The sequence below is a fragment of the Sus scrofa genome, chromosome 14, assembly GCF_000003025.6.
Source record: "Sus scrofa isolate TJ Tabasco breed Duroc chromosome 14, Sscrofa11.1, whole genome shotgun sequence".
NCBI classification, from domain to species: Eukaryota; Metazoa; Chordata; class Mammalia; order Artiodactyla; family Suidae; genus Sus; species Sus scrofa.
This window is the reverse complement of record NC_010456.5, coordinates 72803474-72820080: the sequence shown is the minus strand read 5'-3', so window position 1 is coordinate 72820080 and position 16607 is coordinate 72803474. Positions and strand designations below refer to the sequence as shown.

The following is a 16607-nucleotide window of genomic DNA, read 5'->3' as shown; positions in this document are numbered from 1 at the left end:
CACAGGGATGTGACTTCTGATGCTTTGGGGCTTGTTTCCAGTCCCAACCCTGCCCCTTCCTAACCCTGTATCTTCGACCAAAGTGCTCTGAGGCTCAGAGTCCTCATCTGGAAAACTCGACCATGTCAGCCTTAACCTCTGAGGGAGGTTGGGAGGATGAATGGAGGGACAAAGCGGGCAGTCAGACCAGCTGCTGTCAGAGACCGTCCGAGCTGCCTTGATGGTGGACAGGAATCTCCTGGGGAGTAGCTGAGATGAGAGGCTGCCTGGGCTGTGACAAAGAGTGGGGGCAGCCAGCAAGGGAGTGAGTGGCAGGGTGGCTCCGGGAAGAACTAAGGGACAATTCCACGTGTCCAGTGTGCCCTACCTTCTAGTCCCTTATAAAGGCCATCGTCCCTCCTGGTGACTGTCCCTTTCTTGCCAGGCAGCATTTGAGCATCACCATGGCAGAACCTTCACTTGGGACCCTGCAGGGCAGAGTGGGCAGAGACTGGACCAGGGGGACCCTCCACAGAGTGTGGGTGTTCTCAGCACACGTGGGGCCAGGGCTCGCCATGGGAGAGGCGATAACTCCTCGAGCACCAAGTCTCCAGCAAGATGCGCCCCTGTCCCCTCTGCCCTGAGCAGTGGCCTCAGCTGCCAGCCAGCTGCCAGCTACAGCTAAAGTCTTTCCCCTCTAAGGCCACAGAATCAGACTTTCCCTCTCCCTGGGCCCCTCCCCAGGATGGGCCCTGCCAGGACCCCCAGCGTGTCCACAGGAACATCCTGCATCCCCACTGCTCCACCCCCAGCTTGTCCAAAATAGAGCTCTGCATCTCTCCGTTCCACCGCACCCTCTTCTGCTCCACCTCGACCCTGAGGGCGAAGGTGCCAGCACTGGAAGCCTCCGGCTCTGTCTCCTAGCTGCAGACTTTGTACAGTCTCTGAACATCTCTGAGCCTATTTTCTCATCTTCGAGCAGAGGATAACCACAGCCCCACAGCACAGAATGCCTGATGGGAATTTAAGTGATACTGCATGAAGCATGAGGTACCACGGTGCCATCTGTTGTTATGCATACACACTATGATGGGCTTTGGTTACCTGGGCTCACAGGCTCACCACTGCCTTGACCCCTCCTTTGGCCACCTAACCAGAAGCCAACCCTTGCCAACTGGACATCTACAGTCTCACCACCCCTTGGCCTCTTCACATGATGCTCCATGACTTCTCTTAGTGGGATGATTGCAGCCTCTTCCCCTTGACACCAACTGTCCTCCAGACTGCAGCTGCGCTCAGCCCACTCCGTCATACGCTTTCTGAGAAACCTTCCGTGCATCTTCAGCATGACGTCCAACTCCCTCCATGTCCAGCCCCCCAGCCACAAGCCCAACTTTCCCTCTGACTCCATCCCTCCCTGCGAGCTTGCTAGAGTCACTCTAGATCATCCCTCCTTTTCCAGAGTGGAAAACACTTTCTCCATGCTTTTATTACACTGTTCCTAACCTCACAAAGTTCTTCTACATGGTCTCATGGACAGATGTCTTACGTGTCTTGCAAGGCCTGCTTCAGATGCCCCTTCTTCCATGAAGCCTTTCCTAAGGGCTTTCTTCAAAAGTGATCAGCCACTCCCTCTCTCTCATTTTCCCGATGCGATGCTGCTTCCACGTCTGTTTAGCCCTTACCTAACCCTGGACGGGATCAGGCCCTGTTAATCCACAGTGGGCCAAGGTTGCTTGCCCACGTGGCCTGCCTTGGCCAGGTGGCAGTAACAGGGAGGGAAATGGACGTTCACAAACTTCTCTGGTCACAGCTTCTGCCCTCACAGAGCAGGTTCTCAGGAAGAAGCTCTGACAGGTGAGTGTGATACAAACGTGTGGAATTGTCACCCCTGTCCCTGGGACCGAATGTTCTCTTCTTTCTCCTGATTTCCCTGCTGGCCTCTCAGGGGCAGAAAGCTGGACAGACAGGGAGGAAGCAAACACACAGTGGGCGCTGCCGTCTGCCTGAGAGTGCACCCAACCAGCCGGATGTCCCTTATCCTTTGAAGTCCCTGCAAAATTCCAGAGTCACCCCCACCCCAACAACAGCTGCTCCAAACGTGGCCTTTCCCTGTTCAGGAGGGCCAATTGCCTGACCCCATACAGAGAAGGGGTACAAACATGACCCTTCAGAAAGACGTCACTGCCCAGTGGCTTCTGCCCCAGGTTGTGGCTGGAGAGAGTGGAATGAAGGGGGGGGGGGTCCTTCTTCCTAAACCAGGTTCCAGGCCCTCAGGATCAGCAGCCATCTCGACACCCCCGACCAGGCGCCAACCAGCATCAGCACACTTGTAAGTGACCCTCCATCTGCCACAGTCCACGCCCTTTCTTTACATCCTGCAGCACTCAGCACAGTTTTGACATGTCTAATTCCTCTCCCTCTGATGTCATTCTTTCTTTCTTTTTTTTTTTTTTTTTTTTTTTGTTTTTTGATCTTTTTAGAACCGCACCCACGGCATATGGAGGTTCCCAGGCTAGGGGTCGAATCTGAGCTATAGCCACCGGCCTACGCCAGCACCACAGCAATGCCAGATCCGAGCCACGTCTGTGACCTACACCACAGCTCACGGCAATGCTGGATCCTTAACCCATTGAGTGAGGCCAGGGATCAAACCTGCATCTTCATGGATATGAACCAGATTCATTTCCACTGAGCCACAAGAGGAACTCCTGTCTTCCATTTGTATAGGACCCCGCAACTGATGGAGAACTTTTGCAATAACCCTGTGAGAGTGTTACTTCTATGTAAGGGATGAGCAAGTTGGAAGTCTGGGAGGTGAAATGGCCTTTCTGATGCCGAAGAGCAAGATGTAGAGAGCTGGTATTCCCCCTGCAGGCTCCCACCCCACTGCAAATGCTGCCATCACCTCTTAGTGAAGCATCCTGCAGCACGCAGCTCGGCATGTGTGCTTCTCTAGGATGTGGCCTGGAGGGGGATGGCTCCCCACACTTGACCAGATTCTGCCTCACTGTTCTTCAAAGGCGTTCACCTCTCTTTACAAGTGAGGAAACCGAGGCCCAGAGAGAGGGCGGAGACCTGACCTGATCGGCATCCTCAGGGTCTGGGACCGACTCCCGGTCCAGGGTCCTTCCAGGCGAAGCGCACTGCCTGTCCGGAACTGTCCATTTCCTTATTTTTATTTCTCTACAAATCTCCGCGACCACCCGGGTGGGCGTTATCAGAGCCCATCTAAGAGAAACACATTATCAGCGGCATCCAGGAGGGCTGGGGATCTGGAAGTGTTTTCGGGAGGAAATGGGGAAGAAATTAACTTTAGAGAATTCCCCGGGTGGCTCTAAAACTCCAGCTGACGGCCTTGAGAGAAGAGGCGCTTGCAGGGGCAGATGGGGGGCAGCACTGGCTCCCAGCCCCAGCCCTTCCCTCGTCTGTTCCCCGACCCTTCCTTTCCCATAAGGGCCGGATTTCCTTGTGTTCAGGTGCCCTCTCTAAGGCATCAGCCCTTCTGTGGCAAGCTGAGGCTGAAAGGGGCCATAAAGGCTGCCGGAAGCACCTTTGTTGGGAGGGCAGGGTCCAAGCTTTATTGACTAGCTGTCTGATTTCTAAAGTGCAACATTCCCACTCTGGCTTGGCTGCAGCTCCCTCACCTACAGTCTCTCGATTCAAATGCCATCAGATGACCAGCCACGTGACGTCACCCAGGAGCCTGCTGGGCATGCAGATGGGGTAATGGCAGGAGGGGAGACTTGGGGGGTGGGCAGGTCACATAAGGGAGCTGGGCCTTTATACTAAGGGTGATAGAAAGCACTGAAGTCCTTTATCTAGGGTTACACGTCCAGTTTAAAAAGACCATTCTGGCTTCTGCCTGAAGAAGCGGTTGGGGATGCCAGTTAGGGGCCACTGCAGTCAGGAAGGTGAGAGATGGTGGCAGCCTCACTATGGTGACAGTGGCAGAGACGGAGGGAATCCACAGAGTGGGCCCATGAGACTCAGCAATCAGTGGGTTGGGAGGGAGAGGTGGCGTCCAGGCTGAGCCCAGGTTCTAGTGCAGGTGTGACGGTGCCAGTTCCCAGGACTGGGAATGCTGGCAAAGGCCAGGCGTGGGGGAAAGATGCTGGCTTTGGCCGTGTGCCCTTTGAGGGTGGCTGGCTGGAAACAAACCCCGGGGGAGACGTCATGGAAGCTGCCCAGTTGGGTTTGTAGCAGGGAAGGTTCTTCCCGGCTGGAAACCCACAAAGGCTCCTCTCACTGTGTAAGCGCCTCACACTGAAAACTGCTGTCAAGCACCTGCAGAATCTAAATCACATGGTTAATGATCACACCAAGGAGAAACCTTTGCAGGTGTACAGATCCTGGTCTGTTTTCACTACTCATTTGAAGACAAATTACTTGTCCCAGTAGGTGGTTTTGCCTGGATTATACATTGAGCACACAGCAGGCATTGTGCTAACCTAGTTACCACACAGCAGAACTCTGGTAGGGGGGAAGGACGAAAGAGCTGCAGGGGTGCAGGAGCAGGCCTGGAGGGCTGGAGAGTTCAGCAGGTAGAAACAGAGAACAGAGATCTCAGAACAGCACAAGTGGAGGCACACAGGTAAGACACTAGTGTACAGGCAGAGCAGGTGGGCGGCCCCACTTACTAAACAGATATCACAGTAGGAGATGGGTCAGAGATGAGGCTAGATAAAGTGGGCTTCTCATGGGGGTCGGGGGTTGTGTAAAAGCACTGGGGAGCATGGATGCTTTTTTTTTTCTTGCCTTTTTAGGGCCACACCTGCAGCACCTGTTCCCAGGTGAGGGGCCAAATTGGAGCTGTAGCCACTGGACTACACCACAGTCACAGCAATGCGGAATACAAGCCAAATCAGCGACCTACACCACAGCTCACAGCAATGCCGGATCCTTAACCTGCTGAGCGAGGCCGGAGATCAAACCCGCATCCTCATGGATGCTAGTCAGGTTGGTTACTGCTGAGCCATAACGGAATTCCTATGGATGCTGTTTGAGCAGAGAAGTGGAAGTGACAGAACCCAGCAACTGATGGAGCACAGTGGGTGTGGGAGAAGCTGGCATAGATGCTGCCACCCTGGGTCAGAGCCCAGCATCTGGGAGGTCAGCTGGGCCATGACACAGGACTGCAAAGTCAGGAAGAGGTGGTGGGGTGGGGAAGGTGGCACAAGCTTACACATCCCATGAAAGCAGAACAAGGGGGAGTCTGGACCGAATAGGAGGTCCTCTGGGATGCATTTTAAGGAATAGCCAAGGATGACTCGGGATTAACCCATCAATTATTTGCATGTAAAGCAGGGTTTCTGAGGGACCTGAAAACAGAATTTCTTTCACTTAAACATTCTCCCTAAAATAACCATCAGCCCTGCAATGCTTTCCTTCACCAATGGCACCGAAGGATACTTTGGTCTGATTTCTTCCTTTCCTGGAGGAGAACATGAAGAAAGAACGGACTGTGGGTCTGCCCTACTCAGCCCAGGGCAGGGGAGGGGGCCCAGATTGGGATGAAAGCTCTGGGCCATAGATTGTGCCCTGGTGAATGCCATGAGGCTGTTGTGGGGGAGATCTGGTGCCAGGACAAACAGGGCCAGGCTAGACAAAGGAAAGACTTCAGGATGTGCGGACACAAGCTCTCACCACCTATGGAAAATAACCAAGCCCAGAAAGGCAGTTCCAACCTGAGCACAAATAGCAGCACACGAGAAAATAAAGCTCTGTTCACAGAACCCCAGGCTGTGTCGCTGGAAAGGGCTTCTCTACCCTCCAAGCCAACCTCCACGTCATTGCTACTTATTGCTCTAGTGTACGAATTGGATCAGGTCACATCCCTGCTTCTCCAAACCTTCTCTGACACCACATCATCTCCTGCACCCATGGCAGACATCATTAAGTGATCGCCACACTCTCTGCTGAGCCTGGACACAGCCTCAGGATCCGACTCAGCACAGCTTTGCAGGCAGTTCTTACCAACCAATCCCACCACTCTCAGGTGCCCCCGTTGAACAGAGGGAGCCAGAACTCTCAGCCTGGCTCTTTGATGTCCTTTCCCCCCTGTATTTCCCATCACTGCTTCTGTGATGCAGCTTCCTTCAACTGCTTGCCATTCTAAAACAGATTTGTCTTTTTCTCATTCCCTGTGCCTTGGTCCTGGAATGGCCAGCCTGGAATGACTCAGCCTGGAATGGCCTCTATGCAGATGGCAGCGGTTCCTCAGTATCTGCTCTCCCACCTCCCATAATAATAAAGCTATATCTGGGCATACAGCTGCCTAAGCCAAAAAAGGCTGCCTGGCCTCCCTTGGACCTGGGTGTAACCATGTCCTAAGTGTCAGTCAATGGGATATGAGCAGAAGTGATGCATGCTGGTTGTTGTGTTTTATTTTTTCCCTCCAACTTTTGCTCTTAAGGGTTTGGGCCCTTCCCTTTCACACTGGCCGGGGGTGGTGAGAATGGAGCGGCTGCCGGGGATCCATGGAGGCCACATGATGAAGATGTCAAGGCCAGCCTCGCAGCCTGGATCACTGTCCTCTGGCCTGCTAAGGAAGAGACCTCCCCCTCTGCCTTGTTGGAATCCCTGTACTGGAGCAGGATAGGGGTCTCTGGTTATGGTGGCAGCTGAGTCTATACTCGGACTATGGGCGCTCCCACCTGCTCCCTGTTCCTTGCAACTAGCCTCCAGGGCCGCCTGCTCAGTGAAGTTGTCCTGGCATTCCAAGCTCTGCTGGGGTCCCCCGTCCTCTCTCTGGCACACCCTAAACCACAGGAAGCATGGCCCCTCCCACTAGCCTGGCTGAAGGCAACCTCTTTCCCCTTCATCCATCCTCTGTACAGGCGCTGGCGAGGGGGCACATGCCCAAACCTGACCAACCAATCACCCCCTTGTCCCTGCTCTTGCCATCTGGACCTCTCGGTCTGGCAGTCAACGCCTGACTCTGGCCCACGCTTCACCTTAGAGATGAGGCCCAGCCTGGGAAGGGCTCTGCTCCAGCAGCTCCACTGGTCCCGGCTCCCTCTGAGTGTGTGCAGCCCAGGACCATCCCGCCTGCTGCCGGCCCCGCCCAGCCCCGGCGCGGCGGGCCTGAAGTAGCTGCTTCCTTGCCGGCTGGAGCCTATATTGTCCTGCTCCTCGATTGTTACTGAGAACAGGGGCAGAGAATGGGGAGTTTCCCTCATCTGTGTATTCTTCTCAAGTGGCCTAGAAAGTCCCACGGCCTGTATGTCTAGTCCGAGGCCCTCCTCTCAGTCCCACCAGGCCATATGCTTTGCAAACGGCCCGCAACCTATTCCTCTGAACTTCTGGTCACCGTGACCCTTCTAACAGGGGCTGACCTCTGGCATCCCGTCCCGGGGCCTCAGGCCCATCGCTCCCTGGCAAACAGTGCACACGGCTCAGAAGCAGGATGCAGTCCGATCTCAGCCAGTAGATGGCTATTTCGGGACAGGGAGGATCCTGGGAGGATGCTGGCGAGGTCAGAGTAGGAAGGGAAAGAGGTGGGTCTCCTGCCCATGATTATGTGGTCCAAACCCTCAGATGCTGCCCCGAGGCTGCCTTAAGGAAGAACACACCCACCACAGGGCTCCGGCCTTGGCCCAGGCAGCCACAGAGGCAAGCTGGAGGCAGGCACGGGTCTGGGGCTCCAGGGTTCAGTGGGAAGGAAGAGTGTGTGTTTATTTGTCGTGTCCTAAGAGCAAGTGATTTCAGCATCAGGGAAGCCGCAGAAATAGCCTCAGAGCCAGGGACGGGTCAGAAACCAACTGAGGTCAGATGGAGAACACCAGAAAGAATCTAATCAGCCAGGCATAATTACTGATGATAATTTATTGAATATTCATTGAGCATCTACTCTGTGGGGGGCACGATGTTAGGTGCTGGCAAGAAAAAGCGTATAATGCCTTGCCTTTGTAGGTGGCACCTGACATTTGCCTAAGTCCTCCTGGCAGCATCAGGAGCCCTAAAGTGCTTCATAGAGTGGTTTATAAACTCTGACCCTAAGGAAATAATCAGAAGGGGATGACTTAGGTACAAGGGGTTTTAGTCGTGACTTTGGGGACTGCAAACAGTTCAGGACACCAGGACTCCACTGGGTCTGTCTCCAGTGTTCTGGGAGGTCACCATTCACTTTGGGGGGGCTCGGTCCTGTGCTGGGCATGGAGTGGGTATCCAGTGGGGCAGCAGCAGTAACTCCTGTTACTCAGAACAGGTTGGCAGCCACGTGGCCCAGGCTTTACTGTGGAGGAAGTACCTTTACCACGGGGTGAGAAGCCTCGGGGTGGGCAGAGGGGGCAGGTTCCCGGCAGGACCCAGCCCATCCTAGGAGATGCATTTCACTCTGCAGTTCCACTGTCTGAGATGCCTCCGGGCAGCCCTCCAGTGCTTCCCTGCAGACTCTCCAAAAAGCCGGGAGAGCATCTTACGCTCCTTCTGATTTTGGGATTTTGGCCTCGACTGGGGGCTTTATCATTAAATTCTCCTGGTGTTGCCCACATAGCTCTGATCTATGTTTTGGGCCAAACTGCCCTCTGGGGGATTCTTCCACACCTGGAACACCCCTCCCAGGTGCCCCTGCACCCTCTCCTCCCATCTCCTGGCCAACTCAGTCCCTGCTGGTGGCCTTTCCCACAGAGGATCTGCCCTTCCTCCTCCCCAGCACCTCTGGGCATCCCTCCTCCCCAGCACCTCTGAGCTGCCAATGCTGCCTCATGGTGTTCCCCTCACCACCCAAGAGCTGGAGCACTCTTCCAGATCCTTCCTCCCTCCCTCCTTCCATATCCCTCCCAGTTCCCAACCTCCCAGGACCACCTGGGCCAGACTCTCCCAAGCACCACATTGATACCTATTGATTAGACCCCCGCTTTGATAGGTGGCAGGACATGAGAAACCCAATCAGGCAGGGAAGGGAGGAAGACGAGCCTCTATTGGCCTGTCAATGTACCCCTGACACCAGGACATGGTGTTTGGTATGGATTAAAGCGCAAGAGGAATTGAGGAGAAAAAAATAACAGCAGTGCTTACTGGGAATCAGGAAAGTGCTAAGGACTCTCCATGATGATCTCACTGAACCTCACCATACACCTGTAAGGCGGGGATTACCCACTTTTCTCTGGCGAGGCCACTGGGGCGGAGAGAGGTTAAGTAACTCTCTGAAGGTCACACAGCTGGTAAATGTCAGAGCTGGAATGCAAACCTCTATCTTCCATGGCTCCAAATCTCCAGCCCATCACCAGTATGCTATACTTTGAACAAAAACCAACTGGAACTTGACCGCGAGTTATGAGGACAACAGACACAATGGTCAGAAACGCGGACCACCCCAGAAACCCAGATGCACACAGGTACTCTGCCCAGGCCCCACCAACCCACCCGCACCCTCATCTCATCTCATCTCATTAATCTTGGCATTCTTTTCCCCAAAGATCTCCCAGGTCCCAAGGCTCAATCTCCTGGGTGCAGAGGGAGGGAGCTTCCCAGGGCTTCTGGATACCCTTTAATTAACCTAGACGACCCTCTCCTGACTGAGGCCAGCTGAATCCCGTCACGGTCTCGCCAGCTCCCATGGCAGCACCTGAACTGTGACTCCCAACCTAACTCAGCTCATTCACCCTCCAGCGGGAGTGGTCCCTCGGTTTCCCATGTGCTCAGCACCTGGCTTGTGGACCCTGAGTGGGGGCTCCTAGGGCTCCTTGGCCTCTGTGTCCAGTGGGCTCAGGGAGTGTCCTGTCACAACGGGCATCCAGGAGCCACATGCTGAGCCCGCAGGGCAAAGCCTCTAAAGTGATTCCTTGGACGTGTTCCCTTGGCCTCATGCCCTTGCTTAGAGCTTCCTCCCTCACCTCCCACCCCCACCACCAAGGGGCGCAGCCCATTCTGGTTACTCATGGGAACAGTGAAACTTGCTCATCCGTCCTTCCCGTGGCTTAATAACAATGCTCAGCAACCTAGAAAGTCCCAAGGGACCACAACCTGTCAATATTATCAACTCTGGACACTGCAATTGAACCTCTGTGCTGGGACGCAGGACACAGACCAGATGAGCAGACGCACTGCACGACACAGCAGGGAGAGCCTGTCACGGCGTCCTGGGTAGGAGCTACCCACACAGGGAAGGAAATGGCAATCGGAGACGCAGAAGCCACACTGGGCTGTCAGCTTTATCACGCCACCGCACCCTGCAACCATATGCTTGTTTGCAAGGGTGTGTGCATGCGTGCGTGTGTGTTTGAGTGTGTGTTTGCATGTGTGTATAGCCTAGATGCCAGACACACAGTGAACACACAGCCCCCAGAGCCACCTGGCCAGGGCAGGCAAGGTATTACAGTTACGGGGTAGTTTATTCAGGTAACAAGCACGTTTGAATCAACTCTGTGTCAGGAGCCACAGGCCCAGAGGTGAACCTGATGAGCCAGGTGCCTGCCCTCGGGGGCTCCTCTTCCCTTCAGCTCTGGGTGACACCTCACAACAGGCCACAGCGAAGGAGCTTATCTGATTTCACAACTGAGTGTACACAGTGTCAGGCCCACAAGAGAGGTGATGAACAAACAAATGCTTCAGTAAATGAAGGAAGGCTGCCTGGGCGGGGGGAGGAGGTGGGCCAGGCAATGGGCACACCCATCCTCCAAGTAAAAAAGGGATGCTCTGAACAGGGTGCGGCATGGCCACTGAGAGGACGTCTGGTGTGTGTCCCCACCCTTGTCACCCTTTCGAAGGTCTCCTTACCTGGTGGGCAGTGACACCCTGGAGATGTCTTTGGGGCCTCCCGGCGTTTCCGAGAGTGGAGCTTCCATTTCTGCACAAGAAAACAAAGAAGAGGAGTCACTGAGAGTTGTAAAGGCCAGGCCCTGGGAAGTGGCGGTGGGCTGGGGGCCGGGGAGTGGGGGGAAGGGGCCCGATGGGGGCTGGCAGCAGGGCTGATCCTGGATCAAAGACTGGCCACCGGGCGTCTGGGTAATAAGAAGCAGATGGAGAGGTCCCATCTTGGTAACCTCGGGGTCTGATGTCTTTGGAGTGCTCTGAAGGAAATTAACCCTGAGCACAGGACCCTACAAAGCAGCTGTGGCCTTCCTGCACCCAAGACTCACAACACTCTCGGGCACAATGACCTGCCCTTCTTGGCTCCCGGCTAATTGCTTCCTGTCTCAGTCTGGGCGCCTATGGATCTGGGGGGCAGAGGAGGGCAGGGACAGTGACTTCTGTTCTTCTGGTGTCCCTCACAGACTCAGGCACAGACAGACCTTCCACCCCTCCATGAAACCTCTTCCTCACCAGCTTACAGATCACTCAGCTAACATGGAAGGCCCCAGAGAAGCAGCAACAAGAAGACAGAGTCACCTGCCCTCAAGGAGCTGCCACTTCCATGGAGTGAAGGGAGACATACACACCCATAAGCCTGGGAAGGGCCTTGGGCTGAGCGCCTCCACCCTCACCACCACCCTGGGGTGGGGACAGGAGTGCAGAGGGACCCTGAGCTGATTACAGTGCAACCTCGCTGGGTTACTGAGAGGATCAAAGAGGTTGGTGCATAGAAGGAAATGTGCCTGACCCCCAGGAGGCACGGATAAATGTTAGCTATTATCACACCCATTTTATAGGTGAGGGACCTAGGCACAGAGAGACTAGCCTGGCCAAGGTCATGGTGGAGGAAGACTGGGATTCAGACACCCCCCCACCCTCACCCCCCCGCCTGGAACCAGCGCTGCATTTAGAAACTAGTGGCCCTAGATCCAAAATGGCCCTTAGGTGTATTTGATTTGGTGAGCACAGTGTTTTGCTTTTTTTTCATTGAATTTGTCACCAGTATTTTGAAGAGGCTGATTTCACATGAAAAATCTGTGTTTCTAACTTCTCTTAACCTGGAAGATCTGGAATTCCTGCTGTAGCCCAAAAGGGAAGCATCTCTGGAGTGCTGGGACGCAGGTTCAATCCCCGGCCTGGTACAGTGGGTTAAGGATCTGGCATTGCTGATCCCTGGCCAGGGAACTCCATACGCCTCAGGGAGGCCAAAAATGACAAAACAAGCAAACAAACAAAAACACCCGGGAAAATCTGGCTCCCCGGGGCCTGTACTGTGGCTGGCTGTGAGGACTGTCCTGGCAAGTCCCCTCCTGACATGTTGACCTGTTAGGACACCAGCTGGCTCCCCAGGAGCATTTCCCCATCACTGGCCTCCTTGAGGCTCTACGGCTCTGCCAGTCAGGGCGAGAGGTAGAGGACGTCAAGTGGAAGGTGTCCCAGGACTTGGTGTCACCTCTGGTTTAGTGGTGGAGAGAGAAGGTCAAGGAAGCCTTCTAGAGGATCCACAGCAAACTAATGTCTGTTGAGCCCCCACTGTGTATTGGTGCTGAGCTGGGTGCTTTTACACAGGAAATCACATCTACTTTTCATAATCAAACTCTAAAGTAGGTTTGATAGGGACCACATTTTTTTTTTTTGCTTCAGGAAAGTGAGCTCAGAGAGGTTTAGTGACTTGCCCAAGGTCACACAGCCAGTATGGGGTGGATCTGAGATGAGATCTCAGGCCTTTTGATGCAAAATCTGCTCCATGGTGCTGGAGAAAAGTGTGTGCAAATTCCCCTGAGAGTCTTAGTGTGTGTGTGTGTGTGTGTGTGTGTGTGTGTGTGTGTGTGTGTATTGGGGGAGGAGGCAGATAGACAGTGGTTGGGGGGAGCTGGAAGTCAAAGCATACAGGGGAAGAGGAAGAGAGGAGTGTCCCAAGGGGGAGCCCCTGACTCAAGAAGAGACACTGGCACACAAATACTAGGCAGATGAATATTGAGGTGGACACAGAGTGGCCACCAGGCAAACAAAGGACATCCCAGGACAAGGTCTGCTGGAAAGCCCCGTGACGCCCACGCTGAGCCTTGCTCACGAACAGCACCTCCCAGGAAGGGACTGCCCACGGTCTCCATCCACATTCCTTCCCACCAACAACCTGTGGGCTCCTCAAGGGTTTGTCTGTGGCTGTGCCTGGTACACAGTAGGCGTGTGACAGCCTCTGCTAAATGATGGAGCCAGTCAACGGCCGACAAGCCAAGGCCAGCTGGGTGTGCAGCATTTTGGCTACAGGCTGCAAACCCTAGGATTGTCAGTCATTCAGTAACAGCAAGATGCCAAGTATGGGTTGGCCCTTGGAGATGGAGAACACAGCACAGGGTGGAGAGAAGCCCTGCCCTCCTGGGCTCATCTTCCAGGGGAAGAGACACACAATTAGCAGAGAAACAAATGAGTACGTGATTTGGGCAGTGGTAAGTGCTGTAGAGAAAAATAAAGCTGGGTAAGAGGACAGAGAGTGATGGAAGGCAGTGTTTGAAACTCAGGGGTCCAGGACGTTCTCTCTGTGCAGGGGATGTTTGAGCACAGACCCGGTGGAAGTAAAGAAATGAGTCATATAGAGATCTGAAGGAAGTGTGTTTCAGTCAGAAGGAACAGCAGAAGTGAAGCCTCTGAGACAGGACTCTGTGTGGAGTGTTTGAGGAAGAGGAAAGGGGCATTGAGGTGGCAGTGACGGGAGGAAGGGGGGATAGGAAGGTGTTTGGAGGGCAGATCATGAGGACACTGGATTTTTTGTTTGTTTTGTTTTTTGATTTTTTTTTTTTTTTTTTTTTTTTTTTTTTTTTTGCCACAGCATCTGAAAGTTCCTGGACTAGGGGTCAAATCTGCGCCACAGCAGTGACCTGAGCCACTACAGTGACAATGCCAGATCCTTAACCTGCTGCACCCTGAGGACTTTGAATTTAGAAGGACACAGATGCCTGACATTTCCGTGGCTTACTGACAGCCATAAAACTCTAGGGCTACTACAGATGCTGTGATGAGCTACCCAGGTCTCCCGTTTAGGGTCAAGCCGTCCTCCTTAGCTGCCCTATGTGTTGGCTGCCACAGCTCAGCCCCTCTCCAGGAACCACTCTCAGCTGGAGGAGCTGCCTTGACCAGGGTCACATCCACTCCCTCTGCAAACTGTACCCAGCGACTTACAGATACCCTCTGGCCCCTATGCCTCAATTCAGGATGACTCTCAGTGGTGGAGCCCCATGGGACCAGCTGAGGCCTCCGTCGTGACTGCATCACAGCTCAGTGCCCTGCCCACCTGTTTCCCTCACCGTCTCCAATACGGATCCCAAGAAGCCTCCTGCTCACAAACCTCCACTTCAGAGCCTGTTACCTTGGGAAGCTTTCCTTAGACCTAGGAGTGATTTTCACATTTTCTGAGCCTTCCCCCAACCCTCACCATCACCCTATGCAATAGGCAGGCCACAGATCCCCCCCCACCGCCCCATTTTATAATAAAGGGAACTGGGACTCAGAGAGGGACAGGGAGGTGCCTTAACAGATAAGCCACAGAGGGCTTAAATTCCAGGTCCTCCACCTTCAAGTTCAATGCTTTTGTTCAGTCCATCCAACACATATGGCGCTCCTACAGATTGTGAGTCTGTGCAAAACAGAGAACAAGATGCAGTCCCCATCGGCCAAGGGGACTGAGACTCATGCGGGAGAAGTGTGTTGAGACTTGGGTCCAAAGTCTCCAGGTGACTGCAGACTTTGAGTGCTGAGTGGGTGACGGGGGCCTGTGTGTTCAGATAAGGGTCCAGCCTGAAGGAGCCAACCAGGGGTCTGAAGCAGAGGAGGTACGTGGTCAAATCTGGCTGGTACAAGGACACCCCACCCCCACCCCCGTAGCAAGTTGAGAATAGACGGGGACAGTGAGAAGGCTGGAGGCTGAGGTTCCTCTCTGGAGGCCGTCACAGTCATCCACCCAACTAAGAGATGCTGGTGGCCTGGGCTATGACCCAGGGGCATGACGAAGAGCAGCAGGCAAGGGGAAGAGATACGCGGGACGAAGGAGGCACAGGGCACAGGGTGGACTTGGTGTTGGTGGCCAAGATGCCCCCACTGAGTCAGGACAGGGGCAGAAGCAGGCTCATGGAGGGGGATGGATTGGGCTGGGGACAAGCTGAGCGAGAGGAAGGGTCCAGGTGAGCAGGGCACGTGTGGCTCCGGTGCTCAGGAGAGAGACCTGGGTGAGAAGGGCGGATCCGGGAGTCCACAGCCATCCATCAGGAGGGACAGGAGACTCCGAGAGGGCAAAGCCCCCGGGGACACAGAACTGGCTAAATTCAGGGTGTGGTGTCTTCAGGTTCTCTGCCTGGTTATTTTTGAACAACATTCAATCTGAACATCACTGCAGCTCTTCCAGAGTCTAGGTAGGGTTCAATCCAACCACTGTCCCCGGGGCTCACCCCTGATATTCAACCCCAGGGGTGCTTCCAGCCCAGGGACCTTCAATCCATGGGTCCTTTCACCTTTCTACTGCCCATCGCCTGCCGGGTTTCATTTCCCTAATTCGCAGCTCAAATTCTGTGGTCGGTGACTATAAACACTGGCTCCACCCCCCGGCTGCCCTGACGCCCTTCCCCTTCAGCACATGCTCCTGGTCAAGCCACAGACCGGGTACATGCAACCTTTCAACCTACCCCATGCTGGCACCAAGCAGCAGATGAAACTATGAAACTTGCTGACTGGCCTCCCTTCATTCATGAACAGAAGAAAGCATATCCCCAGTTCCTCCATCTCACTGTCCTAGTGGTTTCCACCTCTTCTCTCTCAATCCCAATGCCACTGTCCCCAGATGACCTTGAGAAAACAGAAGGAACAGAAGAGCCCTTCCAGAGGCTCCACCCCCAGGCACGCCCCCCCACCTGCGCCTGGGTCCGCATCCTCTGGTCCTAGGCTCCCAGGTTAGGCCAACCCTCCGCCAGCACGCAGGAAAGCCCTTCTCCTGCAAAGGTTTCCTGTGAAGGGCCAGCTAGCAACAGAACAGGCTGTGTGAGCCATATGAGCCCTGTCACAACCACTCAGCTCTACTGTCTTCGCAAAAGGCAGCCTCCGACAACTCGACACCAAAACGAGCATGGCTGTGTTCCCATAAAAAGGTACTCATACAAGCAGCCTTCCGGTGGGATTTAGCTGTCCTCTGCCCACCCCCAATGCAATCTTGAGGCAAACATGCTGTTCTTCCTCCCATCAAAAAAAAAAAAATAAATAAATAAATAAATAAATAAATAAAAGAAAAGAAATGAAAAAATCCCCTCTGGATCCTGTTTAGCTCTTTTCCTAGAAAAGCTCTCTGGTAGAGGGTGTCTTCCCTGCTCTCCCCTGGGCCACTCCCACCAGGCTCTTACCCTCCCTCCACCCCAATAGCCTCGATGATGTGGTGAGATCCCTGTGTGGCTGGTCCAGTGACTGGTCCTGCCCCCACCCCATCTCAGCCTGTCACCACCTTTGTCGATGCTCCTTCTCCCCAACACACTTTTTCACTTGGCTCCTAAGATGTCACACTCCGGTCTCCTTCCCCTGCTCTGTGCTCCTTCTCTGTTTCCTGTGCTGGGTCCTTCTGATGCATGTGACAGAGGACTGCAGGGGGGGAGCTTGACTGGGGACCTTGAGGGGCTGCAGAGCCCGGTCCCACCTTTCTCTGAACTGCTCCTTGGGGGCTCTCACCCCATGTCTTCTTGATTAGGGTTCCCCCACTTTTCAAAAATTCGATTCACCCACTTCTCTTTTACGAAAGCCCTACGTTAGTACCTGTCTTCATTAACCAAAAGAAATCTGAAGAGGATTTTCAATTT

The 16607-nt window shown here is 54.2% G+C and overlaps 1 protein-coding gene across 14 annotated transcripts in view; it reads right to left on the bottom strand.

Moving 5' to 3' along the window:
* COL13A1 (collagen type XIII alpha 1 chain) overlaps positions 1-16607 on the bottom strand; it is a 166314-nt gene that overhangs the window by 133013 nt on the left and 16694 nt on the right. For all 14 annotated transcript variants that reach the window (XM_013990416.2, XM_013990414.2, XM_013990419.2 and 11 more), the window contains exon 2: positions 10702-10771. In XM_013990416.2, coding sequence (XP_013845870.2) covers positions 10702-10771 — 70 coding nt within the window. The remainder of the gene's footprint in view (positions 1-10701; positions 10772-16607) is intronic.